Source organism: Macaca mulatta, chromosome 1 (genome assembly GCF_049350105.2).
Source record: "Macaca mulatta isolate MMU2019108-1 chromosome 1, T2T-MMU8v2.0, whole genome shotgun sequence".
Taxonomy (NCBI): Eukaryota; Metazoa; Chordata; class Mammalia; order Primates; family Cercopithecidae; genus Macaca; species Macaca mulatta.
In genome coordinates this window covers 151,730,414-151,752,198 of record NC_133406.1, presented here as the reverse complement: position 1 = coordinate 151,752,198, position 21,785 = coordinate 151,730,414, and the positions used below count along the sequence as shown (strand labels likewise).

The 21,785-nt window shown below is 40.5% G+C and overlaps 1 protein-coding gene across 1 annotated transcript in view; it reads right to left on the bottom strand.

Moving 5' to 3' along the window:
• Window positions 1-413: 413 nt before the first annotated feature.
• The window catches only part of GTF2B (general transcription factor IIB), a 38,432-nt gene continuing 17,060 nt past the window's right edge, over window positions 414-21,785 (bottom strand). Inside the window, 5 exon segments of the mRNA NM_001266870.1 lie at window positions 414-879; window positions 4,726-5,007; window positions 7,415-7,544; window positions 7,673-7,819; window positions 11,574-11,707. Of these exon segments, the coding sequence (NP_001253799.1) occupies window positions 746-879; window positions 4,726-5,007; window positions 7,415-7,544; window positions 7,673-7,819; window positions 11,574-11,707 (827 nt within the window). The 3' untranslated portion in view covers window positions 414-745.

The following is a 21,785-nucleotide window of genomic DNA, read 5'->3' as shown; positions in this document are numbered from 1 at the left end:
TTTAGTCTGTGAGTATACCAGTAAGCCTAACAAAGAATAAAAAAGAACCAGGGATATGCAGATTCTACAACATGAGATTTTAACATCCAGAAATTAAAATCTATTGATCTGCTGCTGCTATTAATTTACCAGCATCATCTTCTCTGCTCAATAAGTTCACTGAGAAAATCACATACTTAGAACATTTTAATGTCTGTCAAGCTGGTGCCTTTCAAAAGGTCCAAGCTCATCACTTCTTGTTTAATAGACATATTAATAAATCTCACATATGAATCCTTTCAAACTGGACACTAAATACGATGTGGATGTTAACAATGGTTCTCAAAAGCTTTTGCTCTTTCCATGAATTTATTAAAATAAAAAACTATGTATATATAAGTAATGGAAATAAAGCTTTATTAGCTGCAATGATTTGCATTATTTATAATTATGTATAAGTTAAATGTAACATATAACAAAAACTTTAGTTTTGAAAAATGTTTTATTCAAGAATTACATAATTTCAAATATCTTCCAAAATACAGTTTCCTAGATTGCTACAAAAGAAATTTGATAAGAAATTTAAATCATTAAATATGTTTCACTGGTATATATACATACAGAATGCCAAGCAATAGTATTCAGCCCTGGAATGCGTACCATGTCTGTTGTTTTTCCTCATGAAAGGCTCAACCCAGCATTTTGTATAGGCTATGTACAACAGGCAAAGTTCTGTATTCAAGAATTTGACGTTAGCTGCCTCAATTTATAGCTGTGGTAGTTTGTCCACTGGGGTGTCAAATTTGAAGTCTGTAGGAAACAGATCTGGGGCTCGAGGATAGATAAGTCTATAGGACTGTCTGATTGTAACATCAGCAACACCAGCAATATCGCCAATTTCTAAAAGACAAAAATCAAAACATTAACCGTCATTTCCATCCTACCTCCTTTCTACTACCTGCATTGTCATTTGTGAGATATGATTATACAGTATAAAGCGCCAAACTTAAAAACAAAACCAGAAGTGATTTCTAAAAACTGATAATGGAAATACATACTAAAAGGTAGAAAGCAGCAGCTAGGCCAGACACAGTGGCTCACGCCTGTAATCCCAGCACTTGGGGAGGCCGAGTTGGGCAGATCACTAGGTCAGGAAATCAAGACCAGCCTGGCCAACATGGTGAAACCCCATCTCTACTAAAAATACAAAAAATTAGCCAGGCGTGGTGGCGGGCGCCTGTAGTCCCAGCTACTCAGGAGGCTGAGGCAGGAGAATTGCTTGAACCCGGGAGGAGGAGGTTGCAGTGAGCTGAGATCGTGCTACTGCACTCCAGCCTGGTGACAGAGCAAGATTCCATCTCTAAATAAATAAATAAATAAATGTTTAAAAATCCATTTTAATAAAGCATTCATAATGCTTAACCAAATATTGACTCAAAAAAAAAAAAAAGCGGGAGCTAAAGTCAGTAACCAACAACAATAAAAATGATAGCAGTAGTTACTACCTTACAGAGCTGTCAATGTTTTAAGGAGTTTAATATAAAATATATGAACAGGGTTCAGGACTTAGTATTAGGAGTGTTATCTTATTATACTGGGTATCGTATTTACAACTGACTGCTCCTTTTTCTTTATAAATCTTTCTGATGATCACAAAGTACTCCACAAATACATTCTTGTAAAGAAATTCACTTTTTATTTCTGTGTTTGAAAGTTCCCATGCAAAATCTCCTCTAGCTAACTTCTGTTAAGAGGTCCCTATTAAAAACAAAATGTTACACTGTAAATATTGTTCTACAGTCTTTTTTTCTACTTAATACATCGAGGTCAAACAGCTACTTATAGCATACGGAGATGCTTTTCACTGATACAAGCACATAAGCAAATATTATTAGCTCAAACGAACATTTCTAGTCTATTACAAAATCCTAATAGATCCACTTTTACCCTTTAAAGTCACTGTCCCTTTTTTCCTTTCAAAGTCATTAAAAGAAATACCAAAGGACTGCCACTACAATATTTGGTTAAGTATTATGAATGCTTTATTAAAATGGATTTTTAAACATCACTTATTTATTTAAAGAAGGAATCTTGCTCTGTCACCCAGGCTGGAGTGCAACGGCAAGATCTCGGCTCACTACAACTTCTGCCTCCCTGGTTCAAGCGATTCTCCTGTCTCAGTCTCCTGAGTAGCTGAGGCACCTGCCACCACGCCCAGCTAATTTCTGTATTTTTAGTAGAGGCGGGGTTTCACCATGCTGCCCAGGCTGGTCTCAAACTCCTCACCTCAGGTGATCCACCTGCCTCAGCCTCCCAAAGTGCTGGGATTACAGGCATGAGCCACCATGCCTGGCCTAAACATCTTTTAATACAAACTCATTTTATCACCTTTTCACAGTTGATTCAAATCAGTGAGGTTTTAGTGATTTTCACTGTGAATGCCTGCCATCACTGTACAATTAGCTAATTTTAAATTTCCTTATCTCACACTGCATTACATTATTCTACATCTAAATACCAATAAATGGCAACTATTTGAATATCAACTGCCTGCTGTGCAGGGAAGAGAAGGACCTTACATTTGAAGACGACTTTTCATATAAAGCTAAAAAGCAGAAAGCACCAAGATTAATGTTTCCATGTTGTTCATTAGAATAAACTTTACAACTAGAAATGTACCTCAAGGACAAACTGCCTAACTGCAACTTCTCAATTTTACTAAAAGACTCAAAATTTCCTTAAAACGTAAGTGAAGGCCAAAGGGAATGGATAATGGCTCCTTTAAATAACTAATGATTGGCTTCCTCTTTCCAATTATTCCTATCATTTATTATTTTTTCAACATATAGCCTAAGCTGAAGGCTGTTGTGAATAGAGTATTACAAAGTTATTGAGGCCAGTAATTCACTAACTCACTTTCTGTTTGTTTTTTGAGACAGTCCTGTTCTGTCTCCCAGGCTGGAGTACAGTGGTGCAATCTAGACTCACAGCAACCTCTGCCTCCCAGGTTCAAGAGATTCTCATGTCTCAGCCTCCCAAGTAGCTGGGACTACAGGTGTGCACTACCATGCTGGGCTGATTTTTGTGTTTTTAGTAGAGACAGGATTTTGCCATGTTGGCCAGGGTGGTCTTCAACTCCTGGCCTCAAGCAATCCACTCACCTTGGCCTCCCCCAAACTGCTGGGATTACACGTGTGAGCCACCACGCCCTGCCACCTTTTTTTTTTTTTTTTTTTAAAAAGAGCCTCACTCCATCAACCCAGGCTGGAGGGCAGTGGCATGATCTCAGCTCACTATAACCTCTGCCTCCTGGGTTCAAGTGATTCTCCTGCCTCAGCCTCCCTACTAGATGGGATTACAGATGTGTGCCACCACACCTGACTAATTTTTTTGTATTTTTAGTAGAGACAGGGTTTTGCCATGTTGGCCAGGAGGCTGGTCACCGCACCTAGTTTATGAATTTCTTTACATGCATTTGTTTATGAATAACTTCTATAATCCTCAAAGATTTAGAAAGGAGTAGTCACTTCTAAATTTAAAAGGGAGTTAGTGGGCCATGCGTGGTGGCTTGTGCCTATAATCCCAGCACACTGGGAGGCAGAGGCAGGCGAATCACATAAGGCCAGGAGTTCGAGACAAGCCTGCCCAACGTGGTGAAACCCCATCTCTACTAAAAATACAAATATTAGCTGGGCGTGGTGGCACGTGGCTGTAGTCCCAGTTACTCAGAAAGCTGAGGCACGAGAATAGCTTAAACCCAGGAGGTGGAAGCTGCAGTGAGCTGAGATTGTGCCACTGCACTCCAGCCTGGGCAACAGAGGGAGACCGTTTCAAAAAAAAAACAAAAAAAGGAAAAAGGAAAAGAAATTCACTTAATACTTCTGGTGAAAGTTTTCCTACAACACTAAATTTAAACATGGTTTTAGAAGGCTGAACCACTTACGTCTACTTACTTCAGAATTTGTATTAAGAAACTGTAAAATACTGTACAAGATGGGAAAAAACCAACCTTAAGAGAATGTTAAAGGCTGATGGCCAACACATATTTTACAGCGTGTCTATCTGCAGGATCCCATGCCAAGCAGTGAGAAACAAAGCATGCCTCCCTGACCCCTAAGATTTAAAAACGTAAGTTTGGGGAGGAAAAGAGTATGATCAAGAGGATATATTTAGGGAGAAAAAAGAATTTGTAAGAATAAAAGATGTACAAACTAAAATAATTCAAATGGGAAAAATATTAGGTTTACAGGGTTATGTCTCTGAACATTTTTTTTTATGAGCAATTTAAAAGCAAAACATTTTTTCTTAACATTTTGATGTTGAGGAACGATGTCTTAAATGTGGGTTTTTCTTTTTTTGAGATGGAGTCTTGCTCTGTTGCCCAGGCTGGAGTGCAATGGCACAATCTCGGCTCACTGTAACCTCCACCTCCCAGGTTCAAGCAATTCTCCTGCCTCAGCCTCCTAAGTAGCTGGGATTACAAGCCCCACCACCACACCCAGCTAATTTTTGTATTTTTAGTAGAGATGGGGTTTCAACCACGTTCATCAGAATGGTCTCGAACTCCTGACCTTAGGTGATCCACCCGCCTTGGCCTTCCAAAGTGCTGAGATTACAGGCATGAGTCCCTGTGCCCGGCCAAATGTGGGTTCTTGCTATTTACCTGGTTCAAACTTAAAATGGAAAAATAATCACATGCTGTGAATTTCACAGTTTACTGCCACACTTCCTGATGACGAACCCTACCTTTTTGGGTCCTCTTTTCAGCTGATGCCTGTGAGGCCATGTAAATGGCTGCCGCTGCCACAGAGATGGGGCTCCTCCCAGGAACCAAGTCCAATTCCACAGCTTTACGGGCTATATGGGTAGCTGCCATCTGCACTTGTTTAGGAAGACAAAGATTGGAACAGAATCTGGACATGAAGTCCCCAGTTGTAATCAAATCCACACTGGTTTCTAGTGCTTTCAAAATAAGTTTAAAACACCGACCAATTTCTTTCTTAGAAATTCGTGATACGGCACATATTTCTAAAAGAAAAAAAAATTAAATAAATCAATTCACTTAAGCCATATAGTTCATCTTAAAATCTACCATTTCTAATTATAAACATACATTCTAATTGTAAAACATTCAATCATGCCTTAAAGATAAAACCCTAATTCTCTCAGTGATACTCCCCCCCAGAGATAACTGCAAATTTCTCAGTTAACTTTAATGTTCATCACACTTTTTTTTTTTTTTTTTTAAGACGGAGTCTCACTCTGTTGCCCAGGCTAACAGCAGTGGCACGATCTCAGCCCGCTGCAACCTCCACCTCCTGGGCTCAAGTGATTCTCCTGCCTCGGCCTCCCGAGTAGCTGAGACTACAGGCGTGCACCACCATACCTGGCTAACTTTTGTATTTTTAGTAGAGACAGGGTTTCACTATGTTGGCCAGGCTTGTCTAAAACTCCTGACCTCAGGTGATCCTCCTGCATCGGCCTCCCAAAGTGCTGAGATTACACGCGTGAGCCACTGTGCCTGGCCTAATGTTCTTCACTCTTTAAATGTAGGGTTTTTGTTTGTTTTTTGAGATGAGGTCTCACTATGTTGTCCAGGCTGGAGTGCAGTGATGCCATCTCAGCTCACTGCAACCTCTGCTCCCCGGGTTCAAACGATTCTCCTGCCTCCTGAGTAGCTGGGATTACAGGCGCCTGCCACCGCACCTGGCTAATTTTTTGTATTTTTAGTAAAGATGGGGTTTCACCATCTTGGCCAGGCTGGTCTTGAACTCCTCACCTCGTGATCTACCTGCCTCGGCCTCACAAAGTGCTGAGATTACAGGTGTGAGTCACTGTGCCTGGCTAAATTTAGGTCTTAATCTTTCCAAATATTAACTGCTCTAAGGATTAATTCATTGCAAGTAAATTTCTTTAAATGAAAAATTGATATTTATACATTAACCTGTTGTAAGCAGTGTTATCAAGGAGCTGAAAGAAAATACTCAAGCTAAAGGATGCCTCTTAGGCAACACAGTGTCATGTGTACATAAAATCCCTGCAATTATGGGCTATATAGCTCGATGAGATAAAATATTTGACCCTGTTATTCCCAGATGCAACCACCATACACTTTCAGAAGAAATTTAACAAAAGCTCTGTTTTAATTATAAAAACAACAAAAAAGATGATGATAAAGGCCATCACCTCTTCACTTTTACATAAGAAAACATAAAAAATAAATACTCACTGGATGAATAAAGGGTTAAGTATAGTCTTCAGCTAACCTGAGCTTTGGTAGTGTAAGTCAGTGAGCAACACTGAACAAACTGTCACATATTCCCATGTAACTGCAAACTGTATGAAAAATACCAGTTCTTTCAAAGCCTCCAACTGAAGTGTAAAAATGCAAACAATACACCTCAAGAGAAAAAACTTCACTGATGCTTTCTTTAAATTTATTTTTGAGATGAAGTCTTGCTCTGTCGCCCAGGCTGGAGTGCAGTGGTGCAATCTTGGCTCACTGCAACCTCCGCCTCCCGAGTAGCTGGGACTACAGGCGTGCACCGCCATGCCTGGCTAATTTTTCTATTTTTAGTAGAGCCGGGGTTTCACCATATTGGCCAGGCTGGTCTTGAACTGCTGACCTCAGGTGATCCGCCTCGGCCTCCCAAACTGCTGGGATTACAGGTGTGACTCACCGTATCTGGCCTTCACTGATAACTTTCTAAAGCCTGACTCCCTCATCTACAGAGACTGGTGCTAGAAATGGAAACTGTTTTCATGTAAACCAAATGTGTAAATGGCCTACTTTGGTTTACCATTACAGGCCTGAAAGCCCACAAAATTTTAACAGTCCATCAAAAGATCTCACTAGCAAAGAACATAGTGGGCTTACATGGACTAAAATGAGTCTACGTGGGAAAACAGCCTAAAAGAACATTCTATGAATTTGCTGTCAAGGAACAAAATAAGTAGACACTGGCAAATGATGCTCAAGTGGATTACTGTAGTGACAATAAAGATGACTTAGCTTCTAAGTGTCAAAGCTGCCTGACATTGGTCTGTTTCTTTAATATGATGTAGAAAATGCTATTTTAGGCTGGGCACAGTGGCTCACGCCTGTTAATTCTAGCACTTTGGGAGGCCAAAGCGGGCAGATCACCTAAGGTTAGAAGTTTGAGACCAGCCTGGCCAACATGGCGAAATCCCGTCTCTACTAAAAATACAAAAGTTAGTCAGGTGTGGTGGCACGTGCCTGTAATCCTAGCTACTCAGGAAGCTGAGGCAGGAGTATAGCTTGAACATGGGAGGCGGAGGTTGCAGTGAGCCAAGATCGCACCACCGCACTCCAGCCTGGGTGACAGAGTGAGACTCCATCTCAACAAACCAACCAACCAACCAACCAACCAACCACAACAACAAAAAAACAACAAAAAAAAAGGTAAAAACTTACCTTTAAATGTCCTAGGAACCCCTTCTTGTCTACAGGCAATATAGAGACAAGCAGAAGCTATAGCATCATTAGCTCTTCCCTTCAGGCTCTTCTGTTCATATACTTGCTTGAATAAATTATTCGTTCGATCCTTCAAAGCAGAGAAACTAAGTTTAACTCTATGTCATTTAATTAGCTGCAATATCGAAATTTCATGTGTTCATTAAATTATGCAAAGTCAATGCCAGAATGGCTTAAAGGAGGTAGACAAGAACTTACAACTATATTTCGAGGTAGATTGATTCTATCTGCCATGGTAGTGATTTCTTTGAATGCATTCATCATTGCCCGATCAGAACTGCTCATTGTTCTCCGATTCTGGTACTTAGAATTGCCAAATTCATCAAAACTTGCAGCTCCTGTACCCTATAGAACAGTTAAAACTATGAAAAAACGTTTTGGAAAGTATGAATAATGGGACACTTTCTATGAAAATATAACTTACAAGATCTGATTCTATATAGACTAGAAATCTGAATTGTGCATCCTGCCCATCTATACTAAAGGAATATGTAATTCTAACAACTGTTCAAGAACATAGAAAATGTGAAGCTTAAAGTGTATAAATAGAAATACGATACAAAAACCTGACAAAACCATGGAAAAAGGAGTCTAATTTCACTTAGAAATATGATAAAAAATATCAAATACTAGAAAACAGAATCCAATAGCATATTAAAAGGTAGCATATCATGACCAACTGGAGATTGTTCCACAAGATATTATTAGAGAATCAAATAATGTAAAACACTATATTATTAGATCTAAGGAGAAAAATCATGATCATCTCCAAAGGTGCTAAAAAGGCAAATGAACAAAATTCAAAGTTCATTTTTGATAAAAACTCATAGGACACTACAAATGAGTACTTCTTTACATAAGAAAACCACTCTCCTCTGCCCAAAGCCAGTACAATTAATGAAGAAACATTACCAGCATTATCACCAAAATCACAAGACAAATGCACCTCCCACTGCTACCATTTTATAACACTGATCAGAAAAACGAGTCAATTAACCAAGAGAAAAATCGGAAGTACAAAATTGGAAAGAAGGTGATAAACTATTTGCAGATAGTATCTTTATACACCTGGAGTATGCAAGAAAATCACTAAAACACAGCTGCTATACATAATTCACTAAAGCAGCAAGGTCAAAATAAATAGAAATCAATACCCTTCATAAGTACAATCAACCAGTTAAAAGACAAGGAAAGCAAATTTTTCAATTACAACAACGAAAATCTTGGAATAAACTTGAGAAACATGTGAGATGTTCATGAAGAAAATTTCAAACATCTCCTGAAGGACACATAAGATACCTAAGGAAATGGAAAGGCATTATGAGTTTTTTTTTGTTTTTTTTTTTGAGATGGAGTCTCGCTCTGTCGCCCAGGCTGGAGTGCAGTGGCCGGATCTCAGCTCACTGCAAGCTCCGCCTCCCAGGTTCACGCCATTCTCCTGCCTCAGCCTCCCGAGTAGCTGCGACTACAGGCGCCCGCCACCACGCTCGGCTAGTTTTTTTTTTTTGTATTTTTTAGTAGAGACAGGGTTTCACCAGGTTAGCCAGGATGGTCTCGATCTCCCGACCTCGTGATCTGCCCGTCTCGGCTTCCCAAAGTGCTGGGATCACAGGCTTCAGCCACTGCGCCCGGCCCATTATGAGTTTTTGAATACAAGATTTATTATGAAGAAGTCAATTTTCCCTATGTCAATTTGCAAATTAATCTGACCAAAACCCCAGTGACAATATTAAATATTAAAAAACAGGCCGGGCGCAGTGGCTCATGCCTGTAATCCTGGCACTTTAGGAGGCTGAGGCGGGCGGATCACCTGAGGTCCGGAAGTTTGAGACCAGCCTGACCATCAGAGAGAAACTCCGCCTCTACTAAAAATACAAATTAGCCAGGCGTGGTGGCACATGCCTGTAATCCCAGCTACTTGGGAGGCTGAGGCAGAAGAGTCGCTTGAGGTGGTTGTGGTGAGCTGAGATCACGCCATTGCACTCCAGCCTAGGCGACAAGAGTGAAACTCCGTCTCAGAAAAACAAAACAAAACAAAACAAAACAAGCAGAGTGTGGTGGCGCACACCTGTGGTCTCAGCTACTCGGGAGGCTGAGGCAGGAGGGTCACCTAAGCCTGGGAGTTTGAGGCTGCAGTTAGCTATGATCACATCACTTCACTCTAGACTGGGTGACAGAAAGAGACCCTGTCTCAAAAGAAAAAAACCAAAAAACCCCACAGAAGACAGAATCCAACAGCGTATTAAAAGGCAGTAATATCAACCAAGTGGAGACTGTTCCACAAATATATTAAAGAATCTAATATAAAACATCATATTAATAGAGCTAAGGAGGAAAATCATATGATCAACTCCAAAGGTACAAAAAATGCAAGTGAACAAACCTAAGCTTTTTTAAAAAATGAAACAAACTTAACCTTTAAATGGAAAACACTAGTGAAGAAAATGCTGAAAAAGAAGAGCAATGAGGGAAAACTAGTGCTACTATATATTAGAACAGTGTGGTACGGCATTTGACTAACTGGACCAGGACAGGAAAAAATAGAAAGTCGAAAAATATGCCCACGTACACATAGAAATTTATTATGTGATAAATCTAGCAGCTTAAAAATATTTCTATCTTGGCCACGGATGGTGGCTCACACCTGTAATTCCAGCACCTTGGGAAGCCAAGGTGGGTGCATCACTTGAGCCCAAGAATTGGGACCAGCCTGAGCAACATGGTGAAACTTTGTCTCTATAAAAAATAAAAAAAATTAGCCAGGTGTAGTGGCCCACACCTGTGGTCCCAGCTACTTGGGAGGCTGAGGCGGAAGGATCACTTCAGCCTGGGAGGGGGAGGTTGCAGTGAACCGAGATCATGCTACCGCACTCCCACCTGAGCGACAGTGTTAGACCCTGTCTCAAAAACAAAACAGGCTATGCAGGGTTCAGCATGGTAACTCATGCCTGTAATCCCAGCGCTTTGGAAGCCTGAGGCGGGAGGACTGCTTAAGACCAGGAGTTCAAGACCTGCCTGGACAAGAGTCTCACTCTGTCACCCAGGCTGGAGTACAGTGGCGTGATCTTGGCTCACTGCAACCTCCGACTCCCGGGTTCAAGCGATTCTCCTGTCTCAGCCTCCTGAGTAGCTGGAATTACAGGCGCCCGCCACCATGCCTGACAACTTTTTTTGTATTTTTAGTAGAGGTGGGGTTTCACTGTGTCAGCCAGGCTGGTCTCAAACTCTTGACCTCAAGCGATCTGCCCGCCTCAGCCTCCTAAAGTGCTGCAATTACAGGCGTGAGCCACCGAGCCTGGCCAAAAAAATTTTTAAAAATAAAAATTAGCCAGGTGTGGTGGTATGCGCCTGTCCTAACTACTTGGGAGGTCAGGGAAGGAGGATCACTGGAGCCCAGGAGTTTGAGCATGCAGTGAGCTTTGATTATACCATTGTACTCCAGCCTGTTGCCCAGACAAGTTTTTGTCTTTTTTTTCTTTAAAGATGGAGTCTCTCTCTGTCGCTCAGGCTGGAGCGCAGTGGCGCGATCTCGGCTCACTGCAACCTCCGCCTCCCAGGTTCAAGCAATTCTCTGCCTCAGCCTCCTGAGTAGCTGGGATTACAGGCGCCCACCACCATGCCCGGCTAATTTTTGTATTTTTAGTAGAGACGGGGTTTCGCCATCTTGGCCAGGCTGGTCTTGAACTCCTGATCTCCACCCACCTCGGCCTCCCAAAGTGCTGGGACTGCAGGCGTGAGCCACCATGCCCAGCCGAGAAGACATTCTTGATATTCAAAGAATATATCAATATTAACTCATGAAGGCCACACTACACTCATTTTTTGTGTGTATACAAAATGTGATTTATGAAAAAAAGGTCTGATATAAAGGCCCTGTAATTTGGATTTAATTTGGATTTAATTTGATTTAAAAGTCTTCCCCACTTTAGGATGGAATAAACACACAAGTTAGCCTTCATTCACAATGATATTACTGGCAAATCTTATTAGACAGGTCAAGAGTCCCCACTGGTACAGTGACATACTTTTGCAAAGTTCCCAAACTCTCAGGTCTATGGTCATTCTGCAATTGGTATTTCCTGCCAAATGGACTTATTACCTTGCCAATCATGGTAGACAAATCTCCATCACTCAGAAGAGGATTCTGAGAATCTCCAACTCGAGATGGATCTTTTGTTGCTTTGTCATTGCTGAAAGTTCGCCATTCAGATCCCACATCGATAACCCGGTCACCTAAGAATATAAGCACATACCTGAATCATTTTGTCAAGATAAGGTTTACTTAACTACACTGTCCAATGCCCAACTAAGCCATTTTATTCCCAGGAAATCTCCACATGGACATCTAGGATCTAGCTCAAATATCACATTTCAGACATTTGTCCTAAAGCATTCCTTTAACTATTGTACCAGTCTAACAATAATCCTCTTGAAACATTATGCTATGATATTCTAACTCTTGGAAGAAAAAGAATGTCAAAAGTAGCAAAGTACAGCTATTCATATGTGATGCAAAGGCAAACAATGTAATAATGATTAAGAACCAGATTTTGCACAAAATTTGCAACAGGCATGGGAAAAAAACAGAAAACATTTTTTAGAATGGTATTAATGCAAATAATTTCATATTAAAACGTCACTAAGTTTTGGTGGGAAATGCTTTGCAGAAAATAAGCCTAAGCTTCTGTTTCAAAGTAACAATTTGATGAAAAATATATGTGGCCAAATAATTTATACAGAATAAACTTCAAGCCTAGAATCAGTAAGAACAAAGTCTGGTTGGCAAACTTTTCTCTTTAAGCCAAGAGGCAGCATCTAAATACATGATGTCAAAAAAAAGCAGACACAAGTAAACCGTATTATTACTGTTTTGGTGAGAAATCTCAATGTCTGGCAATACCTTCAGAGTAGTCAAAAGTTAACACTGAACACTTACACACGATACTCATTGTGCCCTTTTGTACATGTTCTCACTTAATCTTCACAGCCTTATCAAGGGAGGTACCACTTTTACTGCCACTTCACAAATAAGATGAACTAGCCTAAGATCACATAGCTAGAACTGAAATGCACATCAGAGTCTGTTCTACACTCCAATTATAAAACATGAGCTTTTTCAGTGAATTGTGATGAAGCTGAAAGTAGGAAGGAACCAGACCATTTCATCTTTGTGTATACACAGCAAGCAGAAAGAAACAAATGGCAGAAACCAGTTACTGCAGCAATTAGAGTTATGGTATTAACAGTCAATTAATATAATAGTCAAGAGTGTGAACTCTGCCCTTTGCTGCTTAGCCTTAGAATATTACTTCATTTCTATGTCTTTATTACCTCAGCTCTAAAATTCTCCTTAACCTCGTATTTTAAAGATTATAAAGATTAAATAAGATATTATAATACCCACGTATAGTGCATGTAAAGTGTTTAAAAAGTAGTACTACGTGCTCAATATTCGCTATTTACTGCTATGAAAATTAGAAAGATAGCATATATTCTGAGTTTCTCCTTTTTTGTGGGGATGATAAGGGAGAGGCATCAGTTTAAAATATTAATCTCGGGCCAGGTGCAGTGGCTCACGCCTGTAATCCCAGCACTTTGGGAGGCCAAGGCAGGCGGATCACCTGAGGTCAGGAGTTCGAGACCAGCCTGACCAAGATGGAGAAACCCTGTCTCTACTAAAAATACAAAATTAGCTGGTCATGGTGGCACATGCCTGTAATCCCAGCACTTTGAGAGGTCCAGGCGGGCGGATCACCTGAGGTTGGGAGTTCGAGACCAGTCTGACGAACATGGAGAAACCCTGTCTCTACTAAAAATACAAAATAGCTGGGCGTGGTGGTGCATGCTCGTAATCCCAGCTACTCAGGAGGCTGAGGCAGAACTGCTTGAACCCAGGAGGCGGAGGTTGTGGTGAGCTGAGTTCACAACAAGAGGGCAACAAGAGCAAAACTCCGCCTCAAATTAAAAAAAAAAAAAACCCAAATAACAAAACAGTAACATTAATCTCCATAGAAGACTTTAAAAGTTCCCAAGTGCTCTGCTAAGTACTTGATCAGGAGGACAGCAAAGAACAGAGAAAACAGAAGGAATTCCACCTAGACTATGCTAACTTTAAAATTTTGTATATAAAAATTAATTTAAATGCTCATAAACAACCAGAGTATAGTGATCATGTAATTTAATCTTAGTGACAGATTTAAGAAAAGGCTCGGCATGGTGGTTCACGCCTGTAATCTTAGCACTTTGGGAGGCTGAGGCAGGAAAATCACTTGAGCCCAGGAGTTCGAGACCAGCTTGGGCAACATGGTGAAACCCTGTCTCTACAAAAAAATACAAAAACAAATTAGCTGAGCATGGTAGCACATGCCTGTAGGGAGGCTGAGGTGGGAGGATCACCTGAGCCCAGGAGGTTGAGGCTGCAGGGAGCAGGGAGCCATGATTACACCACTGCACTCCAGCCTGGGTGAGTGAGACCCTGTCGAAAGTAAGCAAATGTTCAAGAGAATGATTCATTCCTGAAGCCTCTGACAAAATGTTTCTTTTTTCTTTCTTTTTATTTTTCAGACAGGATCTCGCTCTCTCGCCCAGGTTTGAGTATAGTGGTGCAATTTCGGCTCACTGCAGCCTTTGCCTCCCAGGCTCAAGCCATACTTCCACCTTAGCCTCCTGAGCAGCTACAGATATGCACCACTAATGCCTGGCTAATTTTTGTATTTCTTGTAGAGACGGGGTTTTGCCCATGTTACCTAGGCTAGTCGTGAACCCCTAGGCTCAAGCGATCCACTCACCTGGGCCTCCCCAAGTGCTGGGATTACAGGGGTTAGCCACCGCACGCAACAGAAAAACTTTTCTTTAAACAGCTGAGGTAAAAGTAGATTATCAGTTGGACTACCATGTGTCCACATTACAAAGGGATTGAGATTAGAGGCAGAGTTCCCATCTGCCATCCCTGCATGCAATGAGAACAGGCAAGGCAGGCAGAAGCAGGGCGGTAAGTCAGAAGGCAATTTTAATACATCACATCGAGGAGGTGGCCCAAAACAAGGAGAAAAGCGTTAGATGGATGGCATTACAAGGATTTCTCTATTTCCTCTTCCTCATAATAAACATCACTAAACTTAGGAAGTAATGTGAATTACACAGATTTTAAAAAGGTACTTAAAAGTATCAAATTGTCATTGTGCACTGAAACCTTACCAAACCACTGTGCAGTGAGTACTATTCACCAACAAACCCATGTCCCAAAGAGATCACACTAAAGAGATCAAGTTTTCTTCCTTTTTAGAAAATACTTGCTCACTAAAAGATGTTAGAAAAAAAAGTTACCTCCATTCCCAATACCCAGTGACGACCACTATATTTTCATATATGCTCTGTGTTTTTCGTTCATATGTATGCACCTATATGTTTTCCTAAAATTTAGATATTGTACCTGTTTCATGGCAAGCTCTTTTCACTAAATTCATCATAAGCACCAGCATAGTATTTTTAGACAGAATTTAGTCCCTTTAATAGCATCCACCAATTAAAGTGATACCACGGTGTTCCCATGCACTTATGTTTTCAAAGAGAGAAAAGACAATCTAACTTTACTATTTGGCAAAATAAAAACACAAACACGCACAGAACAAAAATCACTGTGGCCTTCAAACCCAGAGTTACTTACTAAATTTTAAGCTTAAAAAAAAAAAAATCATCAAACGTCATCAGTAACTTGCAATATTTTTATTAACATACATGAATGTATCAAGACAATGGCATAAGTGAAAAGGCAGAAGGTATGCCCACACCTTTTAAGTCTGTCTAGAAATCTAAAGATAAACCATTAGTTAGCTAAGATGCTTCATTTCATAGCGTTTTCTGAAATACCTTACCATGAGTTCCATTTGCTGCCTGCTTTATATTGTTTTTATAAAGACAAGATGGATTTTTAATTTTTTTTAAGATGGATTATTTTAAGGTAGCATAGTATAAATAGAAAACACAACACTGGGTGGTGATGTAATTTTTCCACATACGTAGGAATGATCTAAACGACTCGTTCAAGAATCTGTGGTTTGTGCTAAGAACCATTCCCTCTTTTTATATTTAACAACCCAAAAGAGCATTCATAAGGAATGAAGTTTCCAAAATAACTCAATTAGCATACCATGCAACTACAACTAGTCCAGCAGATTAAGTGCATGAGTAACAAGAAATAGGGCAAGTCCATTCAGAAAAAATTAGAATACATAAAGAATTTTCATTTGAAGAAAATCTAAATGGAGTAGTATTTTTAAAAGTTGCTCTGGAAGAAAGCTGCAAGACAAAATTTTTTCAAGGGCTAAGTGGTACAAGGCAGCCATGCCTGGGTATAATCTATAATCAACTTTTGAAAAGGAAGAAGTCAGCTAATTAGCAAATACACAAAACTTCACATATCCCAGAAACCAAGAAACATACGAACTTCCACTAGTTTCCTTCTTAACCACACACTGTAGTCTATGTGAAGATATATAGTATCAAAGAAAACTTACACTACTATAATACATATATATGCACAACTCCTCGCTCCATCTAGAGCGTGATCTTTAACACTTTTAATCAAGTTCCCCATCCAAAAAAGTAAACACACCCAATATGTGTATTTATGTATTTCACACATGTATAGCTCTCAATCCATACATTAGAGTGGTGTCTAAAGGGTATTAACTAAAACATTTTACCATATTCTGAAGAGAATACGAATTCCATCTCATTTTTCAAGAAGAAACCGAGAATACTTGTCAAAAATCACTTGCACCAGTTTTAAGTGGTTTAGTCACTCTGGCACCTATCTTACAATCTGGCAATTCCATTCTTAAGTACAGCTGGCCTTCTGTATCTGTGTATTCTGCATCCACGGATTCAACCAACCACAGACTGAAAACATTTGGGGAAAAAAAACGCCTGTACTGAACATGTACAGACATTTTTTTCTTGCTATTATTCCCTGAGCACAGTATAAACAACTATTTACATACATTTACGCTACGGAAGTAATCTAGAGCTGATTTAAAGTATATGGGAGGATGTGCATAGGCAAATACTACATCATTTTGTATCAGAGACTAGAGCATCTGCAAATTTTGCTATGCAAGGGAGGTCCTGGAACTAGTCCCCCACAGATACTGAGGGATGGAGTGAGTGTACTGCCCCATTAGAAACAACCCATCAACAGAAAAATGTGCACAATGGAATATTCTTCAGTAAATAAACTACTCACACATGCAATAACAAATATATCTCAAAACTTTTTGAAATTTTTTTGAAATTATTTCAAACCAAAAATGTCAGTCACAAAAAAGTTCATATTGTATGATTTCATTCAAGTGAAGTTGAAAAAACGGGAAAATAATCTATGAGAACAGAAATCAGTTCCACGGCTATTGCTGGGTGGGACTGGCAGGCAAGTGGCATAAAATGACTTCTTTCCCCCCTCCCCCCGCAACTGGAGTCTCACTCTGTCACCCACGCTGGTGTGAGGTGGCACAATTTCGACTCACTGCAACCTCTGCCTCCCAGGTTCAAGCAATTCTCCTGCCTCAGCCTCCCGAGTAGCTGGGATTACAGGCGCCTACCTTCACATCTGGCTAAACTTTGTATTTTTAGTAGAGACGGGGTTTCACGGTGTTGGCCAGGCTGGTCTCAAATTCCTGACCTTGTGATCAGTCCGTCTCGGCCTCCCAAAGTGCTGGGATTACAGGCACGAGCCACCACGCCCGGCTGCCAAAATGACTTCTAAGGTGAGGGAAACGGTCTCTATATCTTGATTAGGGTGCGGGTTACACCAGTACATGCACTGTCAAAATTCAAACTATGTTTTATGGTATGCAATTACAGCTCAATAAATTAAAAATTAAAAACTCATTCCCACCAATATACTACTGATTTTGAATTAAATGACACCAAATCTATATATTATTTTGGGAATCATAGAACAATTCTTATCTTCTTCAACAAGGGAATACTCTTTCCTCAAGGTCTTCTTGCAGATTTCAAAGTATTATGTATGCCATGCTTAAGACTAGACCTAGATTTTTTATGTTAAAAATCTCATTTTCTAACTACTAATTGCTATATTTTATATGCTTACATTCAGTCACTTTTAATAGACTATTAATTTTTTAAAATTTAATTTGACTTCTAGATATAGAACCCCATCAGTGGCAAAAAACATATTCCAAAAAAAAACCACATTGCATTTCCAATGCTTAACTTTCATTTATATTTTATATCTAAAGCACTAGTCAAAACTTTCAAAACAATGCTCTTCATTTTAAACTGAAACATTTCAACATTATGCATACAATTGAAACAGTCTATTAAAGCATTATTCTACCCTAAGTACCTTAAATAGGAGTAAGTGTTGAGTTTATTAAATGTCTGTCTTCCTACCAGACCACTGTGTTTCTTACACACTGTCTTTATTTATTTATTTACTTATTTATTTATTTATTTTTGAGACGGAGTCTCGCTCAGTCACCCAGGCTGGAGTGCAGTGGTGCGATCTAGTCTCACTGCAACCTCCGCCTCCCAGGTTCAAGCGATTCTCCATCCTTGGCCTCCCAAAGTGCTGGGACTACAGGTGTGAGCCACCGCACCCAGCCACCGCGTCTTCTTATGTTGTAAAAAGCTAACCACAGGCCGGGCGCGGTGGCTCAAGCCTGTAATCCCAGCACTTTGGGAGGCCGAGACGGGCGAATCACGAGGTCAGGATATCGAGACTATCCTGGCTAACCTGGTGAAACCCCGTCTCTACTAAAAAAATACAAAAAACTAGCCGGGCGAGGTGGTGGGCACCTGTAGTCCCAGCTACTCGGGAGGCTGAGGCAGGAGAATGGCGTGAACCCAGGAGGTGGAGCTTGCAGTGAGCTGAGATCCGGCCACTGCACTCCAGCCTGGGCGACAGAGCGAGACTCCGTCTCAAAAAAAAAAAAAGAAAAAAAAAAAAAAGCTAACCACAATTGTTTGAGATTTATTATACTTTAATACTTATGTGTTAGGATAAATCAAGTTATACTGGAGGAACAATTTTTAAAGCAGCTCAGTGGCTTAAAATGAAGGTTTATTTCTTATTCACATTACATATCTATAAAGGGATAGCTGGAAGCTTCTTACACCATCCTTATTCAAGGTGACAAGATCTTTATCACCTGAGATATTGCCAGTTACCATGGATGGGGAAGGGAATGTGGGAAATTATACACAGACTTCATAATGGCTTCTGACCAAAAGTGACACTAACATTTCCACTCACATGCCACTGGCCAAAGCCAGTCAAGTAAGTGGTTATGCTTCAAAGGGGAGAAATACAATTACATCATATACCCTAAAGGAGAACCAAAAATGTTAAGCGAATAGTCATTAGTGCTGTTTCAAGCGACAATTAACAAAGATAATTCGGCACTGTATTTTTGGAGATTTATGTACAAATCCGTATAAAAGATTGCTCTTTTTATTTATTATTATTTTTGAGATGGAGATTCGCTCTTGTTGGCCAGGCTGTATCTTGGCCGGCGGCAACCTCTGCCTTGCAGGTTCAAGCAGTTCTCCTAACTCAGCCTCCCGAGTAGCCGGGATTACAGGCATCCACCACCACACCCGGCTAATTTTTTGTATTTTTAGTAGAGACAGGGTTTCACCACGTTGGCCAGGCTGGTCTCAAACTGCAGACCTCAGGTGATCCACCCACCTCAGTCTCCCAAAGTGCTGGGATTACAGGCATGCACCATTGCGTCTGGCTCAGAAGACTGTTCTATGGCTTCCTTTTTGTACCAAATGACAAACTGAAGAATTAGGGATAAGTTCATTGTATTTCAGCAACTGTCACAGAGAAGTAATCTGTCAACATGATTTAGGTCCTTTGAAAGTAACTTTTTAGGCCGGGTGCGGTGGCTCACGCTTGTAATCACAGCACTTTGGGAGGCCAAGGTGAGTGGATCACCTGAGGTCAGGAGTTTGAGACCAGCCTGACCAAGATGGTGAAACCCGGTCTCTACTAAAAATACAAAATTAGCCGGGCGTGGTGCCGCATGCCTGCAACCCCAGCTACTTGAGAGCCTGAGGCAGGAGAATCCCTTGAACCTGGGAGTTGCACGTTGCCGTGAGCCGAGATCATGCCATTGTACTCCAGTCTGGGCAACAAGAGTGAAACTCTGTCTCAAAAAAAAAAAAAAAAAAAAAAAACAAAAACAAACAAAAAAAAACAAAGAAAGAAAGTGGTAGGTTACAAGTCTCTATTAATATAATTTTTAAAACATTAAAAGAATGCAATCCCCAGTGGTGTGCACAATTCTTGATTTGTAGCCCTGAGCTCTTCTGCTAGGAATGTAAAGTTTTTTTCTCTTTTATCTTTAATACTTTATTCACCTGGATCTTCAAGTAGTACCATAGCGGGTACTTTGTCTGACTAACCTAATAGATATCTTGTCGTCTTGCACACTGTGGGTGTGTCTCAGGTTTGTTCTCTGCTTTACTGATTTAGTTTTTTAGTGTTAAGTCTGCCAATTACCGCCTAAAAGCCAGTTTTATCGTGTTGGTCTCCTTGTGCTGTGTTACTTTTTTCTGACATTTAATAGAAATCTTCCATAATATTTCAATAATGGACCCTTTAGCTCATTGATCACATTGGTTTCTGTAACTTTCTCTGAGTAATTAAACTATGTTATGGGTACAGTTTTCTGCCAAGTCCACAGGATCCCTGTTTCTCTTTATTATAGTTTTATATTCATAAGCCTCATATTGATTTTTAAGCTTATTCATTCTATCTATAATAAAGAACTGTCAATCCAATCCAATCCAGAAAATCTTCCAACGTCACTACCACCAGTACTCTCAGTCTCTCTGGGCAGTAGCACAGTCCCTAGCAGACTAATAGATGACCCAAACAAGAGAAACTTCCCACAGGATTCCATGTTTTTTTGGTTTTTTTTTTTTGAGACGGAGTCCCGCTGTGTCACCCAGGCTGGAGTGCAGTGGCACTATCTCGGCTCACTGTAACCTCCACCTCCTGGGTTCAAGCAATTCTCCTGCCTCAGCCTTCCAAGTAGCTGGGATTACAGGCGCACACCACCACGCCCGGCTAATGCCCGGCTAATTTTTGTATTTTCAGTAGAGACAAGGTTTCACCATGTTGGTCAGGCTGGTCTCAAATTCCTGACCTCGTGATCTGCCCGCCTCGGCCTCCCAAAGTGCTGGGATGACAGGGGTGAGCTACCGCATCTGGCCAGGATTCCAGAAGTTTTTAAGGAAGGATATACAGGTAGCGTTGCTATAATTAAATAATAAATAGTAGTGACTTAAACATGATAGAAGTTTCTCATGTTAACAGTCCACACTTAATAGTCCCAGGCTAGTATGACCCAAGCTCCTCCTATCTTTTTGATAATGTATCCTTATTATGGCTTGCATTTTGTAGCATAGGACAGCTGTTGGTAATTTCCTTTATCATGTTTACATTCTAGCCACTGGGAAGGAGAAAAAGTAAGGATACATCTTTTATTAAGGCAGGATCTAGAGCTGTACACATCTCTTCTAATACTTACAAACCCACTGGTCAGAACTTAACCACATGGCATACCTAGCTACAGGAGAAACTGGGATATAGGGTCTAGGTGAGCAGCCACATACATGCCCATGTAAAACGCAGGGACTCTTACTAATGAAAGAACGGGGAAATGGACGTTGGCAAATAACCAGCAGTCTCAGCTATAATGAATAATAGGATGGCGGAGAGGAGAAGTGAGAAAGAATGCCCAGAAAAATCAGGGTACTCTGCCTCATATTCTGAAGCAAACCACAAAGAAAGGCAAATTAAACAGACATTTATCCTCTTTACCATGCAAGCAATTGGAAATCCAACCAAAGGTATTTCAGAGTACAATGTGAAAACTAGAAGGGCTTTTCGTGCAGGGGAAACTGCAACACACCAAAAGCAGCCAGGAAGCAAATACTGAGGAGGGTCTGATTTTCTAGCCTGACCTAGACTCTTAGGAGTGTTTTTGCTTCTTATTTTCATAATTTAATAAAGGAATTTAAAATTTTGTTTTATTTTTTGGAGGTGGAGTCTTGATCTGTCACCCAGGCTAGAGTGCAGTGGCACACTCATATCACTGCAGCCTCAAACTCCTGGGCTCAAGCGATTCTCACTAGCTACTTGGGGGAACTAATTCCCTCAAGCAGGTAAGACTATAGGCTTGCGCCATCGCACACAGCTAACTAAAAAAAATATTTCTTTTTTTACAGACATGGTCTGGCTACATTGCCTAGGCTGGTCTTGAACTCCTGGCCC